At 50.6% G+C, this 19,910-nt stretch overlaps 2 protein-coding genes across 2 annotated transcripts in view; one reads left to right on the forward strand and one right to left on the reverse strand.

Annotated features, from left to right (window-relative positions):
- Window positions 1–14,082, reverse strand: part of USH1C (USH1 protein network component harmonin) — a 48,309-nt gene extending 34,227 nt beyond the window's left edge. Inside the window, 4 exon segments of the mRNA XM_044929581.2 lie at window positions 1,207–1,345; window positions 1,488–1,631; window positions 2,415–2,482; window positions 13,929–14,082. Of these exon segments, the coding sequence (XP_044785516.2) occupies window positions 1,207–1,345; window positions 1,488–1,631; window positions 2,415–2,482; window positions 13,929–13,964 (387 nt within the window). The 5' untranslated portion in view covers window positions 13,965–14,082.
- Window positions 14,083–17,843: 3,761 nt separating this feature from the next.
- Window positions 17,844–19,910, forward strand: part of OTOG (otogelin) — an 85,543-nt gene continuing 83,476 nt past the window's right edge. The window contains exons 1-3 of the mRNA XM_044929582.2: window positions 17,844–17,940; window positions 18,377–18,437; window positions 18,602–18,662. Of these exons, the coding sequence (XP_044785517.2) occupies window positions 17,844–17,940; window positions 18,377–18,437; window positions 18,602–18,662 (219 nt within the window). The remainder of the gene's footprint in view (window positions 17,941–18,376; window positions 18,438–18,601; window positions 18,663–19,910) is intronic.

Raw genomic sequence — 19,910 nt, forward strand, 5'->3', positions numbered from 1 at the left:
TCCAGTGATAAGCCATAATGGAAAAGAATATGAAAAAGAATGTATAACGTTTATAACTGAGTCACTTTGTTGTATAGCACTGTAAATCAACTAAGCTTCAATAAAAATCCATTTAGAAAAAAAATAATACATTCATATGATTCAAAAGCCAAACAATCTAAAAGGTGTAGCCTTCAAAAACTCACTCTCACTTTATTCCCTATCCACTCCAGTTCCTCCTCCAACAAGTAACAGCCTTTCATTGGTGTGTGTGCGTGTGAGTTCCCGCACACAAATACAAATAGAAGTCACACATATTCTAGGAGCATAAAATACGTGCACATAGCATTCATGTGCCAGGTACTGATACAAGTACTTTGTAATATGAATTCATTTATTCAGTCAGAACAACCTGATGAGGTAGGTTGTTTGTCATCCCATTTTACAGATGAGGAAACTGAGGCAGTAATTTCACCAAAGGCATCCAGCTAATGAATAGCAAAGCCAGGATATTCTGGCTCCAGAGTTTATCTTTGAAGCACTGCACTGTGCCAGGATTTCCTTTTCCCTTCCAGGGAGAAGGCTATGTATCCAGAACTTCAGGTGTCAGGGCATAACTATGCTCTTCCTTCAGACATAAGGGAGGTGGGTGCAGAGCAGCAGGAGCAGCAGGGGCAGCAGCAGCTCGGAGCCAGGTTCTCCGCTCCCCTCAAGAAAACAGGCAGCACACTACCAGATATAATGTGGATAATAAGGACTTACTGTATAGCACAGGGAATACTACTCAATACTCTGTAATGGTTTGTATGGGAAAGGAATCTAAAATACTACTCAATACTCTGTAATGGTCTGTATGGGAAAGGAATCTAAAAAAGGTGGATATATCTATACAACAAAGAGATACATTGTTGTATCTATACAACAATGTATATATCTATACAGAGTGGATATATCTATATGTATAACCGGTTCACTTTGCTGTACGCCTGAAACTAACACAACATTGTAAATCAACTACACTCCAATAAAAGTTAAAAATTGAAAACAGACAAGTGCCTGCAGCCAGATTTCTATGGGCCTGAGGACAATCTGTCAGGATACAGAGGCCTTTTCCTCTCCCAAAGGCTCAGAAGGGTGAGGTGACCACGTGACACCACACAGCCTAGTGTGGGGAGACAGGAAGCCTGAGGGCCTGGTGCCCACGACTCCTGGGCCCTGCTCACTCACCTGGAGCCCAACACTGTCGGCCTGGCCACCTTTGATGAGGTGGGAGATGAAGAGTCCACAGCCAAACTCGAGGCCACCACGCACGCTGAGGCCAAGGCCTTCGGGGTGCAACCGGTCCAGACGTACCTCCTTCAGCTTCCTGCCATGGGAGGAAGGGCCGGTGACAGCCCAGCTCTGGTCCAATGGCCAGCACTGCCCCATCCACTTGTCAGAGACCCTGTCCATCCCAGGGTAACCTCTCCCACCCCCGCCTCCAGCCTGCAGCTCTCTCCGTTCCACACCTGGAGCGCCGGGGGGTCAGCTGGTCGTACTCCACCTGGTGTTTCAGTGGGATCAGAGGCCTGATGGCATCAAACAGGGGCAGACGGCTGGGCTCGTTGATGACCAGCTTCAGGTCCCCCACAAGCACGGCCACGTCCATGGTCCTGCAGAGACACGGGGACCCTGGAGCCTCATCCATAGCCATGGCCTCTGAGACCCAAAGATTCCCAGAGGAAGCAGTCCTGGGTTGGGTCCCCACTTCTGGGCCCAGACTTTGGGTGGATAAAAGATTAGAGCCCCTAACCCTGGGCCAGGTGCCTCAGAAGGGTTTGTTCTCCCATCTAAGTATCCCAAGGAAACCATCCAGGTAGATGAAATCAAGCCAGGATTCTCACTCGTCTCTACCTAGTTCCAAAGCCCAGGGTCCTTCCAGACAGGAAACGTCTGTGAGGTGGTGGCCAGCCCTCTCATAACCCTGCTTCTCACCTCCACGCTGCAGCTGAGCTCTGAAAATCCTGAAATCACAGTATATTGCACGAGCCTCTACCTTATACCGTTCAGACCCTCAATGTCTAGGGCCGACACTTTTCTGGCTACCAACTGACTTGCTTATTCTCGGTCCATCACCTACTTTTAAAAATATAAGTTGCTCCCTTCTCAAAACCCTTTGACGGTTCCCCACTGCCCAAAGGCTGCAGTCCATCCTCTTTGGCAGGCTCAGGGTCTCCATGACCTGTCTCTGTGGACCTGCCTGGGCTGTGTCAATATTTGCTGACACAAGTGAATGGCGTGTCCGCCTGATTCCCAGGAACACTGAGCACTGGCCTCCCTGAGCCCCTCCAGGATTCAAGAGGGAAGTGGTCCTGTCTCAGAACGACCCATCCCAGGGCTTCCTGAAGATAGAGGTACCCGGGCTGGTCCACGGAACCTGGACCCTGCACACTTACTGGTGGTACATCCGCAGCACATCATAGAGATAGTCCTTTTCTGCATCATTTTCAATCAGAAAATCCACCTGGAAAACCCCAAGGCAGAATTATAGCTCCAGGCCCAGCACCCCCACAGCAGATCCCGGGACAGGGAGGTCACTGACGGTGGCGGCAGGGGGGTGGCCCTCCTCCGCATCTCTCCAGGGTTGTGAGAAGAGGGCGGAAGCCAGAGGCCAGGCTGGCACCTGACTGCAACACATCAGATGTGCAGACCACCCTGACGTGGCCACAGGAGTCCCTCTGCCTCGCGTCTGGATGTGGTCAGGCTGAGCCTCGTCCCCAGGGCGGTGATGTACACAGCGATGCATACTCGCATCACACTTGTGAAGCCCCCGTCACGGTGATGCACCCCCACGGCAGCCGTACTGCCGATCACCTCCATGGCTATGTCACCTGTGTCCAGGCCGGCAACACGAGTGTCAGCTCCCCGGTCTGGAAGCCCACTGTCTTACCTGATGGTGGCTGTAGTGCCGGATGACTGCTTTCAGAAAGGATTTAGGCCACTCACTCAGATAGCACATCCCCCGCCCCCGCCGGAGCCCCTAGCACTGAATTCTCCCACGTCCAGTCCTGGCCTAAGCTGGGTCAGCCCTGACTTCTGATCACTCTTTCCCCTTCCCACATCCCTGTGTGCCTCCCCTGCCACCGGAGGGGGAGAATCAGGTTACATTTTTTCAGCTTCCCTGACGTCAATGGCTGGGAGTCCAGGGTCAGGGTCAAGAGCTGTTTTGTTAGCACCTCAATCCCAGGGGAGCTGGTGGGCCAGGAGCCCCGGATTCCACTCCCTGGGACAGCTCGCTGTGTATCTCTGCACTGTGTCCTGAGCTCTCTCTTCAGCCCAGGACTGAGTGAGAGGACAGGGTGGGGGCTTGAGGGGTACTTGGATCCCTCCCTTCTCCAGGCCCAGCAGCATGGTCCAGGGCCTCAGCCCACAAAAGGGAGAAGATGCTGCTGGAAGCTGCAAGCTCCCACCTGATTGGTCCTCAGAGGAAAGTCAGGGCACCTTTGCCTTTTCTGTGGGTATCTTAAGGATTCTGGGAAGTTGGGGGGAAATCTATTTGTCCCAGATACGAGCCCCTTGGGATTTCTGGCCTGAGCAGATGGGTACAGAATGCAGACTTCTAGTCTTCACCTAGCAGTACTTTTTTCCCTCTTAAAATCAAGCTGAACATTTGATTAGAGATAAGAATAAGCTAGGAGGCTTGCCCTGCACTGACTCAAAGCAGCTTCAGAAATTTATCCTACCCGCTCCAAGGAGGGCATTCCTACTTCCTCTGCTTCAGCGCCCCTTTCCTCCAGGCCAGTAGAAGATGGGGGACAGAAGCACGTGCTAGAGTGGGCAGCACTGAATCTCAGGTGGTAGCCTTGGCTTTTCCACACACCACAGAAGTGGGCACCTCGAAAAGCCCACATCTGTGAGAACCCAGCCTGCTCTCTCCGCACTCTGCCTGGGCTTGCGTGAGAGGGGTGGGGAGCCACACCGAGACAGACCTGGAGTGCCCACACGTGGCTGCGGTGCAGGAGTCTGAGCAGAGAAAAATTCTGTAGGATCAGATTCAGAAATATTTAAATAAATTGGATCATATCACTTTCGTGCTTAATAGCTTCTCATTGTAGTTAAAACAAAATTCAAGAACTTCCCTGGTGGTCTGGTGATTAAGATTCCAGGTTCCCAGTGCAGGGGGCCCTGGTTCAATTAATGATCAGGGAACTAGACCCTGCATGCCGCAACTAAGACCCGGCGCAGCCAAATCCCTTACCTTATCAAGGCCCAACTTTAGCTCCTGCCACTCTTCCTAGCTACACAAGCCTCCTTTCAGTGTTTCCCACAGGCTACACTCGCTCTAGCCTCAGGGCCATCATATATATTGTTTTCCTCCTTCCCTGCATGGCTGGCCTCTGCCCCAGGGAGGTCTTCCTGCTCACCAACCTAAACAGAACCCACTCCATCACCCCAAAGATGCTTCAATTCCTTCATTACAACAGTCACAATTTGCAATTAATTAAGGCTTGCTTTTTTGTGAACTGGTTTGTTTCCTTCATCAGACAGAAAAACCCCACAAAGGAAAGATGAAGTCCGTTTTTTTCTAAGTCTCTTGAGCCTAATGCATAGAATGTGGTCAGTAAAGAAGTATCAGAGGGGTTTCTCCATCCCCCTGCCTCCTGGTCCATGCACAGTCAGATGGGAGGAAGGGAATCATGGGAGCAGAAAGGGAAGGGAAATAACATTTGCATCATGGGATGGCACCAAGAACTTCTCTGGGCTTTACTCCACTTGTTTATCTCACCAGCCCTACAAGGCCAATTTTGCAGATGAGAAAACTGAAGACCAGAGAGGTTACACCATGTCACACAAGGTACCACAGCTAATCAGAGATGATTCTGGGGCTTCCCCAGTGGCTCAGTGGTCAAGAATCTGTCTGCAAGGCAGGAGATACAGGAGACATGGGCTCGATCCCTGAGTCAGAAAGATCCCCTGGAGTAGGGCATGGCAACCCACTTCAGTATTCTTCTCTGAAGAATCCCATGGACAGAGAAACCTGGCGGGCTTCAGTCCATGGAGTCGCAGAGTCTGAGTCACTGAAGTGACTGAGCATGCACGCATGCTATCTGATTCCAAAGCCTATGCTCTCCCTGCTACACCACTGCCTGTGTGAGTCAGGACTTCCAGGGAAAAAACTTCAAGGGCTCTTCAGGCCAAAATTTCAAAACTTTCGCTCTCAAGCAGGTTCCCCTTATCTCAAATCCCCATCTCTCTCCTTCATACTCAAGAAATCCCTTTGGGTTTGGTCTAGAACAAGCAAGAAAATACCTCTTTTGGATAACTCCTGGAACTGCAGATGTTCTGCTTTCAATGAAAGCATAAAAAGCCCATCTGCTCTGATTGCAGTGAGGAGAGCCCAACCAAAGGCTTCTAGCTCAATTCCAGCCATGGGTGGTGACACAAGACAAAGTAGAGGAGAGGGAAATCCCTTCTTGACTGAGGCCTTATGACTGAAGCTCTCTGCAACCCCTCCTTGCAGAAATGCCTTCTGCTGCATCATTAGATGTAAGAAGTGAGGCACTGTCCTCAGCAGACAGCGTTTATGCACTGGGCGGAAAGTAGAAACTGAAGACAAAGGCAATTTCCAATATTAGAGTCTAAGGTTCTGCTTTTCTGCATCCCAAGCACAGATCACCTGGAGATGCTCTTCGAGGAAAGAGCCTATTCCTGGGGGTCCCAGGCTCCTGGTCCTTGTGGGCAGCCCTCCAGTGCTGACCCCTGCATCCAGAGGTCCCCACCCAGAAACTACATCTTATCAGTCTCCTGCTGAGGCAGCCTGCAAAGTTCAGCTCTTTAGTTCCATTCATTCTCAGAGCCTAGGTCACTCCAACCCTGACTTTCAATTCTGCCCTTCCCTATCCCTCCAGGGTCATCTCTATTACCTCCCAAGTGTGACTCAGGCTGCAGCCAAACAGACCTTCCCCTAACACACTGGAACCTCCTCGACCTCATTCAGAATTGTCCCATCTATCCCCAGCAATTCAACTTGTCCATTTAAAAAAATTATCCATTTACCACAATATCTGGGAAATCATACCTGGCTTATGTAGAATGTTCTTTAAACACCAATGTAAGGGATAAATCAAAATGCTGGGAGTCTCGTGACCCTGACCATTCCCCACCCAGGAATGTCTCCAAAAAGACTCAGGGATGACAGCACCACTTTGTTCTCTGACCTGAGTGAAAACACACGCGCCAAGAAAGACAGCTGAGAAGGATGGAACTTTCTCTAGAAGCCTGAATGTGCAGAAACATCAGCACTATAATTCAAATTTTGCTTGTAAGTATTTAAAAAACTTATATGATGTCTCTTCCTCCTGGAATCTAGGTTCAAGCAAACTCCCCAGGAGGGTCTCCCCCGTACCAGTCCAAGGGGCAGCTTCAGGGATCCCGTCCCTGGATGGGATGTGTGTTGGAATGGCTGTGTGCCATTCTCCCAAAAGCTTGTGCTCAGCTACCTGTAACACGCCTGGTACACAGTAGGTCTTAAAGCACCATGCCATGCAAACAGGTGCATAGTGCTCAGTGGTGTCTGCTGAATGAACTCCAGTGGCCTTAGTCTAGAGCCTTCCTTCTATTCTCTCCACCAGTCCGGAGTCACCTTCCCATCACTCCTCAGTACACAGCCTCCTGGATCTGTCTCCTCTTAGCTCAGTTCCAGTCTCGGACCCACACAAGATGGCCTGCCCTCTCTCTTCTCACTGACCTCTGTTATCATTTAAGGGGAGTCCAAGTCCCTCTTCTAGAGTCTTTCCTGACAATGCCCAGCCCAGAGCCTCCTTACCAGCCTCCCAGCCTGAGGCCCTTGACTGGCTCCCTCATTTGGGCCAGACTCTGCTTACAGACAGGCCACCATATCTGAAGTACTTTACTTGTATTGTCTTTAAAAACCCTCTGAGGTGGATGGATATTACCCCCATTTGACAGATGAGGAAATCAAGGCTCAGAAGTAGTAGAGATGAGATGACTCCTGGCTCCAAAACCCTTGTTTTTTTCCAAACTACCACATTGTATCCACTTACCAGTTAGAACCTCCTTATTTGCATTTGTCTAATACACATTAATTGAGGACTTACTGTGTGCAAGACACCATGTCTTCTTTCTCTAACTAGATATAAAAAGCCTTTCCCTTTCTTGGATCCCTCTTGATGGACACAGAAGCCCTAAGTAGACCACCATGTACAAGTAACTGTGTGGGGGTCTCTTTACCACATCAATACCCTATGCCCAGTCATCTTGTGCCCACTCATCTTGTGTCTGGTCCCCTCTGTCCAGCATGGGCCTTCTTTGGCCAATGTTCAGCTGGCTCAGTGCTATCGGCCTGCATGGTAAGGGATATCTCCCTCCTCACAAGGTGCAAGCCCTTGTCTAGGGCACTGGAAGTAGACTCTGGGTTTGGTCTTGGGTCTCTCCAACTTCACCTCCTTGCCTTCCTCCATATGGACTACCCTTTCAGATTGGCCTCACAGGGGAAGCACACAACCTTCCGCTCATGAAAATTCATGTATGCACTCAGCCAAAGACGGAGAAAGAGAGCAAGAAGCAGATTAAATAATGCATGTTGTTCCACTGGGTGACATTTGCCCTCCTAGGGCTGTGTCGGGATTAAATGAATGAGTATCTGTAAAGACATTCACTGTAAAGACATTTACTGTAAGACAGTGCCCAGGGCTCCGAAACTTCAAGGGCTGTAAAATGGGTGCTGCATTGCTTCCCTTTTGCCTCCAGACCCACAACCCAGCCTCCTCCACCTAGAGGAGTGTCCCAGGAAGCTTTGCCTGGGCTCTCTGCCCTCTACTTCCTTCTGGGTTCAGCCAAGTCGGGCGGTAAGACAGCCTGGGGAGAAAGGGAGTGGGGTTCTGATTCCCTGGCTCTCTCCGTGCCAGACCACCATGAGGCAGGTGCCCCCACCTGAGGCGGCAGCGTCTGACTGGGCATCTCTCTGCAGCCACTCTCTCCTTTGTTCTGGGACCCCTTCCCTTGCCCCTTGGGGAGCCCCTGGCCTCCAGTGCTGCTCCCAGGCTGTGTCACCACGCCTTGGCAGCTCAGCCATCCCTGCCCTTTCCTGTAAGCAGTCCCTTCATAAAACTCTTCAGTCTCCCATTTGAGTGAGCCACCTGCTTCCTGCTGAAGCCCTGGCTGGTGTGAAATCTTAGCTATAAGCACTGGTGATACCAGCAGTATTTCTTCTCTGTGAGCTCTTCCTCTACCTATAAAAGTCACTCAGTCGTGTCTGACTCTTGCGACCCCAAGGACTGTAGCCCATCAGGCTCCTCTGTCCGTAGAATTCTCCAGGCAAGAACACTGGATTGGGGAGCCATTTCCCTCCTTCAGGGGATCTTCCCGACCCAGGGATCAAACCTGGGTCTCCTGCAAGGCAGGCAGATTCTTTACCATCTGAACCACCAAGGAAGCCCAAGTCTCCTCAAATGCCAGCTCCCCTTGGTCAAGCCTTTCCTCAGGCTCCCCAACATACCTGCCTTGTCATTCTCTCTGCACAGGATGACACTTGGTTCCCACCTCTGCCGTGGGACTCACCAAGCTGTGTTGGACTTCCTTTCTTCACCTGCCTGTCTCCTCACTAATCCATATGGGTCCCAACACAGGCCTAGCGGAAGAAAGGCGGGCAGTGAGGCCACATCCCCTTCCCCATGTGGGTCTGCACGTCTCTGTACTTTCAGTTTCCTCCTCCGTAAAATGGGAATAAAGGATCTCGTAGGATTCCATCCTTTTGTGAGAGATTAAAAATGGTTTTTTAAAAAATTCTTCATTGAGTGAATAGTTGTTACTTTGAACAGTGCCTAGAAAGTAGCAGGTTCTAAGTGTTTGTTAGTTAAACTAAGTAAGCATAAATGAATACAAGTTCCATGTTCTCAGCAGCTGGCAGAGAGTGGACCTTCGTAAGTGTCGTTGGGATGTTAGGATCTAGTTCCACTTCCACCCAGGCCTGCACAGTGCACATCCTGGAGTTCAGCTCAGTTGCTCAGTCGTGTCGGACTCTTTGTGACCCCATGGACTGCAGCACGCCAGGCCTCCCTGTCCATCACTAACTCCAGGAAATTGCTCAAACTCATGTCCATCATGTCGGTGATGCCATCCAGCCATCTTGTCCTCTGTTGTCCCCTTCTCTTCCTGCCTTCAGTCCTTCCCAGAATCAGGGCCTTTTCCAATAAGTCAGTTCTTCCCATCTGGTGGCCAAAGTATTGGAGTTTCAGCTTCAGCATCAGTCCTTCCAATGAATATTCAGGACTGACTTCCTTTAGGATTGACTGGTTGGATCTCCTTGCAGTCCAAGGGACTCTCAAGAGTCTTCTCCAACACCACAGTTCAAAAGCATCAATTCTTTGGTGCCCAGCTTTCTTTATAGTCCAACTGTCACATCCATACGTGACCACTGTGGGCATCCCAGAGAACTGGGTTTATCTGACTCATGTTTTATTACCCTTCGTCTTTTCAAGAGACTTGTGTCATGCTTACTAGTTGGTAGCATTTGACCCAGTGCCAGGCACAGCAGATCACACCCTCCTTCTGCTGGTTCTCTTGCCTTGCTTGAGGTTCCTTCTCCTCTTCGTCTCCTCTACAGGTTGGGGTGCCCCAGGCTCTGTCCTGAGTCTTCTCTCCATCAGCACCATCTCCCTAAGTGACTTCACCAGTTTCTGGGGTTTAAATACCATTTATACCTTAAGAATTCACTGAGGCTTATCCCCAGCACAGAACTTTTCCCTGATTTTCACACTCCTACATCTACTGATCTTCTCAGTCGCCTTTGTACTTGGAGATCTAAAAGGTATTTCAAACATAAAACATTCAAAATGGAACTCTTGGTTTCCACCACCTCTGGCTCTGTCTCCACCAACATCTTCCTCTTCCCAACACAGTCTCACCCTTGATACCTTTCTCTCCATACCTGCAACCATCCCATCAGCAAAGCCTGTCAGATCTACCTTGAACATATATCCTGGGTCTGGCACTCCATCTAGTCCATTGCAGGAGCCTCCTAAGGGAGGGTCCGCCTTCTCCCCTTTACCCTCTCAGTCTGTTCTCTACCAGCAGTCAGAGCAATCCTCTTAAAATGTAAGTCAATCATATCACTCCCCTGCTGGCTTCTTTCACTTAGAACAAAACCCCAAATCCTGAGTATGGCCCATTAGGACTCCACCACCCCTCTGATCCATCTCCCACCACTCTTCATTCTGTAAGTCCTCTCAGAAACACCATCCGACTTGCTGTTCCTAAAGAAGGCAACCAGATGCTTGCCTCAGGGCCTTTGCACTTGCTGTTCCCTCTTCCTGGAATGTTCTTCTTACACGTGAGACACCAGGTGTTTTACCCAGTGAGGTAGAAATCAGCTCATGAGGCAGAAATGACTGCATGCTGATATATCTGCATGACTCCTTCCCTCATTTCTTTTATGTCTTTATGTCTTTGCTGAAATATCACTTTTTTCAGAGAGATTTTCCTGACTATCCTATTAAAAGTACTATCTTGTCACTCTTTATCCCCTCACTTCAGTTAATTTTTTTCATAGCGTTCATTACTACTTGGCATTTTATGGCACTTCCATTGGTTTGCTTGTTAACTGTCTGTCTTCCCTACTAGAATGTACTCTCTAAGAGGGCAGAGACTTTGTTTTGTTATTCAGTGGTTAGAGTACTGCCTGGCATGTATCAGCAACTGAGTCAATATTTATTGTATACATGCATGAATGAATGAAAGATTAGCAAATCCCTAGAAGGCAGAGGCTCTTCCTGACCTTATTTATTCCCCAAACTCCCCAAGCCAGATGCATAGCTTTGGGCAGGGTACACTACAGATGCCCATGAATATATGATTGCTAAACAGTCAATAAATACTTTTTGAGGAAATGAGTAACCAAGTTCCTGCAACCTGCGGGTGCAGTGTGCAAGAGCAGGTTTCTTTTGAAAAGCTGGTTCTCCTGGGGGGAAGCCTTAGTCTCTGATGCCCCCCTCCCCTTGCCTTGGTGTCCTGGCTGAAGGCTGTGACCAGGAAGGGCATGCAAGTGCTGCTCACAGCCTTGGGGAAACTGTACAAGCCCAACAGTCCCCGCTCAACGGTCTGGAGACTGTTGGGTCATCCATTAGGATGCTCTGTAGGCATCAGTGGGGAATAGTGAGGCCCTTTACCAAATGGTTGCTGCACAACCAGAGCAGCCCGGATTTGAACAGCTATTTCATCCTCACCATCCTGTGAGGTGAGCACAACGAATTCCATCTCACAGTGAAGGAAACTAAAGCTCAGTGAGGTTAAGCGGCTTGCCCAAGGTCTCACTGCAGAGAGGGACAGGACTGAGATTTGAGCCGATTTGTACCTCATTGGGTAGAACACCAGGTGGCTCAGGTGGTGAAGAATCTGCCTGTGATGTAGGAGATCTGGGTTCGATCCCTGGGTGGGGAAGATCCCCTGGAGAAGGGAATGGCAAACCACTCCAGTGTTCTTGACTGGAAAATCCCACAGACAGTGGAGCCTGGTGGGCTACAGTCCACAGGGTTGCAAAGAGTCAGACACGACTGAGCAACTAACACACACACTGACTACCTCATTGGAAAAGACCCTGATGCTGGGAAAGACTGAAGGGCAAAGGAGAAGGGGACAGCCAAGGATGAGATGTTTAGATAGCATGAGTGACTCAGTGGACATGAATTTGAGCAAACTCTGGGAGATAGTGAAGGATAGAGGACCCTGGCGGGCTACAGTCCATGGGGTCGAAAAGAGTTGGACACCACTTAGCAACCAAACAATAACTACCTAACTCCAGACAACAGACAACAGTAGACATTTACTGAGGCTTCACTAAGTAACAGGCTCTATTTAAGCTCTCTACACATGTGTAGGTCTCATCTATCTCTCACAATAAACTTACTAGTTAAGTATTACTGTGATCCTCATTAACCAAATTGGAGAACTGAGGCACAGAGAAGTTAATAACTTTCTCCAGGTCACACAGCACTTTCCGTGACAACACACTACCTTTAATGCTACCTCCAACGACTAAGGATTTATTTAGATTACAAATCATTCTCAAGGGGGTAAATTTTCTCTGAAACACTAAGGAAGGGGCATCTAGAAAGCAATCAACAGCAAGGTCTCTCCTCGGCTGCTTCATCCTCTCTCCCCAGTTCCCAGATGATCTCCAACCTGGGAGGGGAAGGCTGCTGCGGCTTCCGAAGCAACAGGGCACAAAGTCCAGCCCTGGCCTTGCCCAGCACGCCCCGCCTGCACACTCAGGGCATTAATAGGTAATGACTCTTGTGATGAGGAAGAGCAGGGCGGTGGAAACACAGAGGCCTGGGGCCCTTTGGGGTGCATGGGGCCTGGGGAAGAGAAACAGGGGGTAACCCAGGGTTTGAGTCAGACACCAGGGACCCCAGAAACAACTCTCTCAAAGAGGCAAAGAAAAGTACCTCATGAGGAGAAGACAAAAGAGGACCCGACATTACTTTCAATCCCAGGGCAGGAAAGTGAAATTCAAGCATGAGTCATCTTGGGGTAGGGGACGGGCAAGTGGGTTGCCTGAAATCTACACTCACCAAATGTCCCCGGCGGCTGAAATTTCTCCCCTCGGGTCCCTTTGCAACAGGATGTGCTGGTGAACACTGTCTCACACTCCCCTTGTTATTTCCCAGCCCCCATACTCCTGCGTGAACTTCCGGTTATCTCTCATCCCTGGGATCCCAAGGCCTCATTTTTAGAAGACTCTGGCCAGCAGGAGCTGTCCCCTTTGTGCCCCCACCAAACCTTGATTCCAACATTCAGCACCCAGGTGTGGGTAGTTATTAGTATAGGGTCTGTATTCCACCCACATGACCAGCAACTTGAAGGCACAGACTGGGTGCTCAAAACATGTTTCTTAAGTGAACAACTGACCGTTGGTCCCTAGTCCCAGGCCACAACCCTTAGCCTTTGTGGCCTCCATACTGGCTGGCTCCTTGAGCTCCCCTGGGCCTCTCTGTGGTGAGAGAGGGGCCAAGCCCCCGGACCTTGTCTACCTGAGCTCTGCCCTCTCAGGCTTGGGAAGGGGGTTGGCTGGGTCTAAAGACACTGCCTCTCTGGGTGGGTCTCAAGGCTCAGTCACCCTTCCCTCAGGCAGGGCCTGTGGGTAGCTCCAGACACCGCTGGCTGCACCCTTGGGCTCTGAGGCATCCTCAGGCCTAGTGGGGATGTACACTGGATCTCTTCAAAGGGTCCTCTCTGACCTCAGGGCCTCCGCAACTCCTGCACAGCTCTGGAAACAGTTCTGGGAAGCCTGGGTCAAACCCAGTGGTCTCCAGCGATGGTCTCTGACAGTCCTGGGCCACCAATGAGGCCCCTCACTGGTGGAGAGCCTAAAGGGCCTGGCTGACTCCCATGGCCCCCCTCACTATTTCTCAGGTCCTAAGAAATGCCCTTAGATGGGGAGTGGGCTGCCTGACATGCCTCCAACTCGAATTTTCAGGTCAGAAGACAGATTGAGGCATCCACTTGCCCTCCCTCCCAGTCCTCACCTCTCAGACACTATCCCAGAGCCTCTCTACACCCTCCAACACCCCAGAGCTGGGGGCGCTAGGAGGGAGCCGGGCAGAGGCGTGGGGTGGGCGTTGCCCACTATGGGGCATCTCAGAGAAATATCCCATCTCAAGGCAAGATCGGAAGGAATTCTAACCCCCTACCCCCACCCCCGCAGCGTATTAAGAAAACGGACACTTTCAGGAAGGAACTCGGTTTAGTGGCTTCGACACCTAGAGTCCCAGTGCTCCTCCCTCATTTTACTGGGGATTCCTGCTGGTAACCAAAGGACCCTCAGGGTCCCAGCCCACCCAGAGCCCCAGGACCGACCGGCAAAGGGAGAGGTGGTGCCGTGGGTATCCACCGCCCACCCACTCCGCCCCCGGACTCCGCGGGGGCGCTGGAGGGCCGCTAGTGGCTCTGACCTTGTGCCGGAATTCTCGGGCCACCTTCCGATCCATGGCTGGGTTGGATCGAGTCGCTTGCTACACAGTTCCGCTCCTTCGGGTGCCGGCTGCTGGGTGACGGGCTGCTCCAGCCCTCAGAGGCGGCGACCGTGACAGGCGGAGCCTGGGAAGGAGAGGGTGGGGCCTGGGGCGGACGGGGCGGGGCGGCGGGAGGTACCTGTCCTGAATCTCGCCGCCTCTCACTGAAGCCTGAGAGCCGCTGGCCAGGAGGGCGTGTCTATGGTGGCGGCAGCGATGGTTGGACGTGTGACTGGCCCTGCCCTTGGAGTGGTTCCCAAACACACGCGGTTAACTGAAGGGATCTCAGGAAGCTGTCTGTCACCCCTTGCCAAGCATCTCACCTTCACTGTACATTCTATAGTAGTTGCTTCCCTGGACTTTTCCAACTTGGAAGAAACCTGTTTGTGAACTCCTTGGGGTTGGGTGTTACTGTAGCCCACAGGAACCTGAACAGTGGGTAGGAGGGCCCCTTCTCCACTGAGTTCCTCTCCCACAGTTCCCTAGCTCCCCGCCACACACACACACACACAAGCATGGAAGAGCCTGGAAATGACATCCTGATTTACAGCCGACCTTTACCCGGGGATGACGCCTGTCTGGTTCATTTGAATCAATTCAACTAAGATCTGAGGTAGGAGATAGACGGGCTCCAGGTTGGACATTTACAATCAGCCAGCCTGCCTCCTCTTTGCATTTCCTGAGGCAAGAGATAGGTGGGCTGCAGTTGAGGAACGGACCACCAGCCCCCTCTTTGCTCTCACAAATGGAAGCAACAACAGAAACAGGGTAAATAGAAAGTCTTTGTCTCCTGTAAACATCTCAAAGGAATAAGGCAAAAGTCCAGTCTGAGTAGAGGATACGGGAGACACTACACATGTGCAGAAAGGCTCCTTGGAGTTAAAAGTCAGGGGATAACTCCAAGCCATATGAGTCTTGCTCCTCCCAGAAGCCTTCACTTCGAGATCCACCTTGGCTGATGGGGTGTGTGCACACCCCAGGGGAGGGTCCCAGGATAGGCCAGGTATGGAAAAAGAAACCAGACAATTGGCCTGAAAGAAGACAAAGGCCCGGAAATACTGACCTATATAAATGATTTAACCTCCTCTTTACTGTGCTCCTCCTCATTGGGGGGACGCCCACACCCTTTCTCTCTGGGTGTGCATCTCAGCCTTGCTTCTATCTCAACTAAACAAACTGCTTCTCTATGCGCTCTCCCACTTGTTGTGGTGCTATGTCTCTAAAATAAACTTTGTACCTGCACTGACAGTTTCTGCCTCCGTGATAAATGCACTTTTCACTGGGGGCAAAGATCCAGGGAAAACTAGCTTCTAGCCTCTAGCCCTTGCTGGTTTGGTGGCTAGGATTCCTGGTTTTCACCCAGGCTACCCAGATTCAATTCCTGGGCAGGGAATGAAGATCTCGTTTCAGGCCACCAGTCTCTGCTGCCCCACCCAGATCAGGTCTAGTGCTGGGGTGCAAAGATAATGATGAACCAAGGCTGAGACAGACTGAGAGCACAGAGGGGGTGAGGGGTGATAAAGACAGTTGTGAATGGAAAGAGGGGGCACCTTTAATTACGAATTTGTTTACTTGTCTCTGCACTCAACCCAGGGTGAGGGCCTGCCCTGTTTGCACCATGTCAAAGGCGAGGGGACAGGAGATGGACTGCAGCCCAAATCAGCAAATTACTGTAATTTTAGAGGCATCTAGAGACCCTGTCCTTTGCAGCCCACCTGCAATAGCTGAAGTTTTGCCAGCAGACTATTTTTATTTATCTAAATTATGACCTAATTTGAGATGTAAATCCTTTCTGGAAAAGAACCTTAAAATAGCATCCATATTCTCCCCTTAGTATTAATTAGTTATGTTGGAGATAAAAGATTTGTGGGATTTTCAAAGGTCTAGGAAACGTGCATAAAACAAATTCCCCTCCAACTGACTTTTTTGACTTTCTGCATTTCATAACTATGTCATATGGCTGTTTATTTCATGTACAGATTTCAGGCAGAGCAGCAAATCCCCTTGTGAGGGTGAATGACATCCAGTGATACCCTAATCCTTCTTTTACCTGAACATTGCCCACACAGACGCTCTTCTCTAAATGCCTCCCTCTTGGTTTTAGGGACAAAACTGAGTCCTGGTTCTCCTTTCCCATTGAATCCAGGCCCAAGCTCATACTGCTTGCTGTACAACAGACCAATAAACTGAGAGATGACTTGTTGGGACAAGGAACGGTGACTTTATTTGTAAAGCCAGCAGACCAAGAAGATGGTGGACTAGAGTTCCAAAGAACCATCTTCCCTGAGTTAGAATTCAGGCTTCTTTTATACTGAAAGAGGAAGCAGGCATCTTTTATACTAAAGGGGGAGGGAGTGTGGCTGGATGTTGCAAACTTCTTAATGTTGGAATCCTTTGTTCTTATAGCTGTCCACATAGCTTGGGTCTCAACGTTCCTGTAAGCATCAAACAAGACAAATGTTATTCTCTGTTCTGAAACTTTTGTCTCTATATGAGTGGGAAAGTATTAGACCTTTAATGGTCAGAGCCCTGAAAATGGGTTATCCTGTATATTTCACGCTATTGGCTACATTTTTGACTTAGAGCAAAAGCAACAGAATACAAAGGTTAAAGTAAAGGAAACAGATTCAATATGGAGTCAGATTTGTCCTTCCCTATTACACCATGAATGTTCCTTTTCAAGCTTTCTCTAAGACAGTCTTGCCTTCACCCATTCCTTAACTGGTGTTTTTTAAGGTTCCATCCTTGGCTTTTTCCTCTTCATCATCCCACCTAAGCCCATGGCTTCAAATACGCTGTGTGGAGATAGCTATCCATGCTTTATTTACCACTGTATTTCCAGAATAGTGTGTGGCGAGGAGTAGATGCTCAATAAATTTGTTGACAGGATGAATGAATAAAGGCATCCCAAATATACACCTCTGCCCAGGGGCCTGTGAGGGCTGACACTATCATCATCACCATCTAGCATCTGGTTGGTGTTCTAACACTTAGTTGGCCAAGTGAAAGATGCAAAGTTTCCCAAGGCTCTCAGGCCCACATTTCTACCATTCCAAAATTTTTCCTGGGCAGAGCGTATCTTATTCACAAAACTGAAGTTGTTTTTGTCAAAGTCAGGCCTCAACGGGACCAATAATATCTGAGTGTAAGGCATTTCTGTTAGTCAACATATCCTGAACTGGGGCCTGAGCTAGTGCTGGACACACAGAGGACTAAGGCATGATCTAACTCCTAGAGGCTGGATCCCTAGCTCAAAACTAGGGGTAGAGTGGGGGTCTTGGGGACCCAGGAGGCTGTAGTGGGAAATGGTGTAAGCACAGGCTACACTCTGCAGGCCTGAGCCATGGCTCTGCCACTGATCACTGAGTTGCGCCTCCTGGGACCTCTGTAAAAGGAATGCATAGGACCAGACTTATACCAGCATCCTGGGTCTCCAAGAACCCAGTAAGGGGCTTCCAGAACCCAGGTTCCTGAGCCAGGGATCTCTGAGGAGCAAGGGATGTTGGAAGCTGCACAGACTCCTGCCTCCTTGCTCCTCCAAGGGACTTAGCGCTGAGTGTGATCTGAATCCAACCTCCCTCGGGGAGGGGCAGCCACAGACCAAGAAGAACAAAGGCGGCCACCCTCTACGCCCCGCACACCGATCAGACTCCTAAATTATGGTAATAAGTTGGGCGGTCCCGTCTCTCTAGCTCGGGGCGGAGCCAGGGGCCTGGGGGGCGGAGCCAAGGGTATCCTGGGGCAAGAGAGCAAGAGGCCCGGCGGCCTCCAACCAGTGGAGGTGTGACTCTGCCTTCGCGGGAGAGGCACTCGGACTTGGTCCTGCGCTCAGCTTCCCAGTCCCCGCGCGCCCCTATGGGGGCCCCGGCGCCAGTGTTCTGCCTGCTCCTAGCTTGCGTCTGGCTGCCCCGGGGTGAGCCGGCAGGGGAGTTTCCGCCACTGCAGTCTCTCGGTGAGAGGGGTGTGGACTAGGGGAGGCCAGGAACCTGGGAGAAGGTTTAGAGCGACAGACCTGGGCCAGCTGGAGAGAGGGTAAAGAAAGAAGGTTTGAGGGACGGCAGGGGGACAGCCAGGGAATGGGTCCAGGAGGGACCGCAGAAGGAAAGAAAGGCCAGCCGCAGTCAGGGGAATGGCTCTTAAGCTGGGCAGCGTGGAAGAGATCCAAGGAGGGGGAACCAGAGAAAACTGGGGCACAGAGAGTGGGAAGGAGGAGGGAGACCCTTGTTGGAAAAGAGACCCCACGGAGGGGGAGAAAGGATTTGAGAAGGCTGCAGGGAGAGAGAATGGGGGTGATGCAGGTATGAGAGAGGCTTCCCAGCAGGTAGGGAACTGGGTGAGAAGGGGTGGGAGGCATAACTTGAGTGGAGAGTAATCCCCCCACCCCCTAGCCGCAGCACCCACACCCCGGGGCAATGCAGAGCTGCAGCCTGAGCCAGCCCAGGATCCCAGGTGAGTAGGCAAGAACTGGTAGCTACCCCGCTCACTGGTTCCATCTTCATTCCTGGCATGGGTGACCTCAGGGGTTAGCACAGGGGACGGGATGGGCCTGGGATGGTGGGGGGGCATGGCCCACTCCTCTCCCTTCACCCACACCAGGCTTGTTTCTCACCTAGCCACAGCCATCAAGAGGCAGTCCTTGCCATAGGGGATGCTACCACGGTGATGGGAGGCCAGGTAAGGGTAGGCCTGGGGAAGGGGACACTTCACTGGGCAGGGGCTTATTTCTGTCGGGGTTTGAGGCTGTCTGGGAGCTCTGTAGGTGGCAGGAAGTATGTTTCTACAGTTATTCCAAAAGGAACCAACAAGATTCTTAGTATGTGTCTGAAGAATGCAAATTCATAGGATATTTCTACTTCCACTTTCCTAATCTCTTGGGGCCCTATAGCCAACTTTTGTTTATTTATAACTTGTGTTTTAGAGGAAGAGGGCACAGAGTTGCCGTCAGGAGACAGCTGAGCTCTTTCCTTTCCTGGGTGAGAGCGGGAAGATGAAGGTTTGGGAGAGTGGAGTTCTCTATTCCCTGCCTGGCCTAAACCCTGTCAGAGGTCCCTCTTCATCCCCTGAGCATCCGCAGCAGTGCTGCTTTGAGGCCCCCTGGTGGGGCCTGCAAGGAAGGGTTGGTTGAGAGGCAGACCCATCCTCCAAGTCCTGACCATTTCCTGTTGCCCACCCTCCCCAGGTCCTCTGTGCTTTATTACTTAAAAAAAAATTTTTTTTTGATTGAAGGATGATTGCTTTACAGAATTTTGTGGTTTCTGTCATACATCAGATCCTCTGTACTTTAGGAAGAGGTGGTGCTTTTCTCTCTTTGCCAAACTTCGGTCGGTCTCTGGATCAAGTGATTCAGTTTCCTTTTCTGGTCCTGGCTTGCATCTGTCTCCTCCCAGAGAATCTTGAGCCTCAGTTCACACACCCTGGCCCTTGGGATCCGCTCTGGGGAGCTCCTTGTGCCAGCAGGATGGAAGCATCTTTTATAATAGAAAACAATGTGTCCCAAATACCTGCCCTTTTGAAATAGATATGAAGATCCCAAGGAAGGAGGAGGCATGCTTACTTTTGAATGTCTGGATTATGTGGGGGTTTTGTATCTTTTTTTCCCATTTCTCCAGGCCCCAGATTGAACTGAAAGATAATGTCGTCATTCTTTTTATTTAGTTTTTATTTTATTTTTAAAATGTTTTCATCATTCTTTTTATGGATGGGGATACTGAGGCAGGTGGATGGTTTGCCGGGCCCTCAGGGCACAAGCAGAGCAAGGTCTTCTAGCTAGCATGTTCTACTGCATAAATGCCCCCACTGGACTGCAGGGATCCCTGTATTTTAGCAGCATAATGATCCTCCTACCCAAGCACTTCATTCCCCTAGAGGGCTTCTTTCCTTGCTGGATTCCAGGGTAGGCCTCCCCTTCTTTTCCTTGGGGAA

The sequence above is a fragment of the Bubalus bubalis genome, chromosome 16 (genome assembly GCF_019923935.1).
Source record: "Bubalus bubalis isolate 160015118507 breed Murrah chromosome 16, NDDB_SH_1, whole genome shotgun sequence".
Classification (NCBI taxonomy): domain Eukaryota; kingdom Metazoa; phylum Chordata; class Mammalia; order Artiodactyla; family Bovidae; genus Bubalus; species Bubalus bubalis.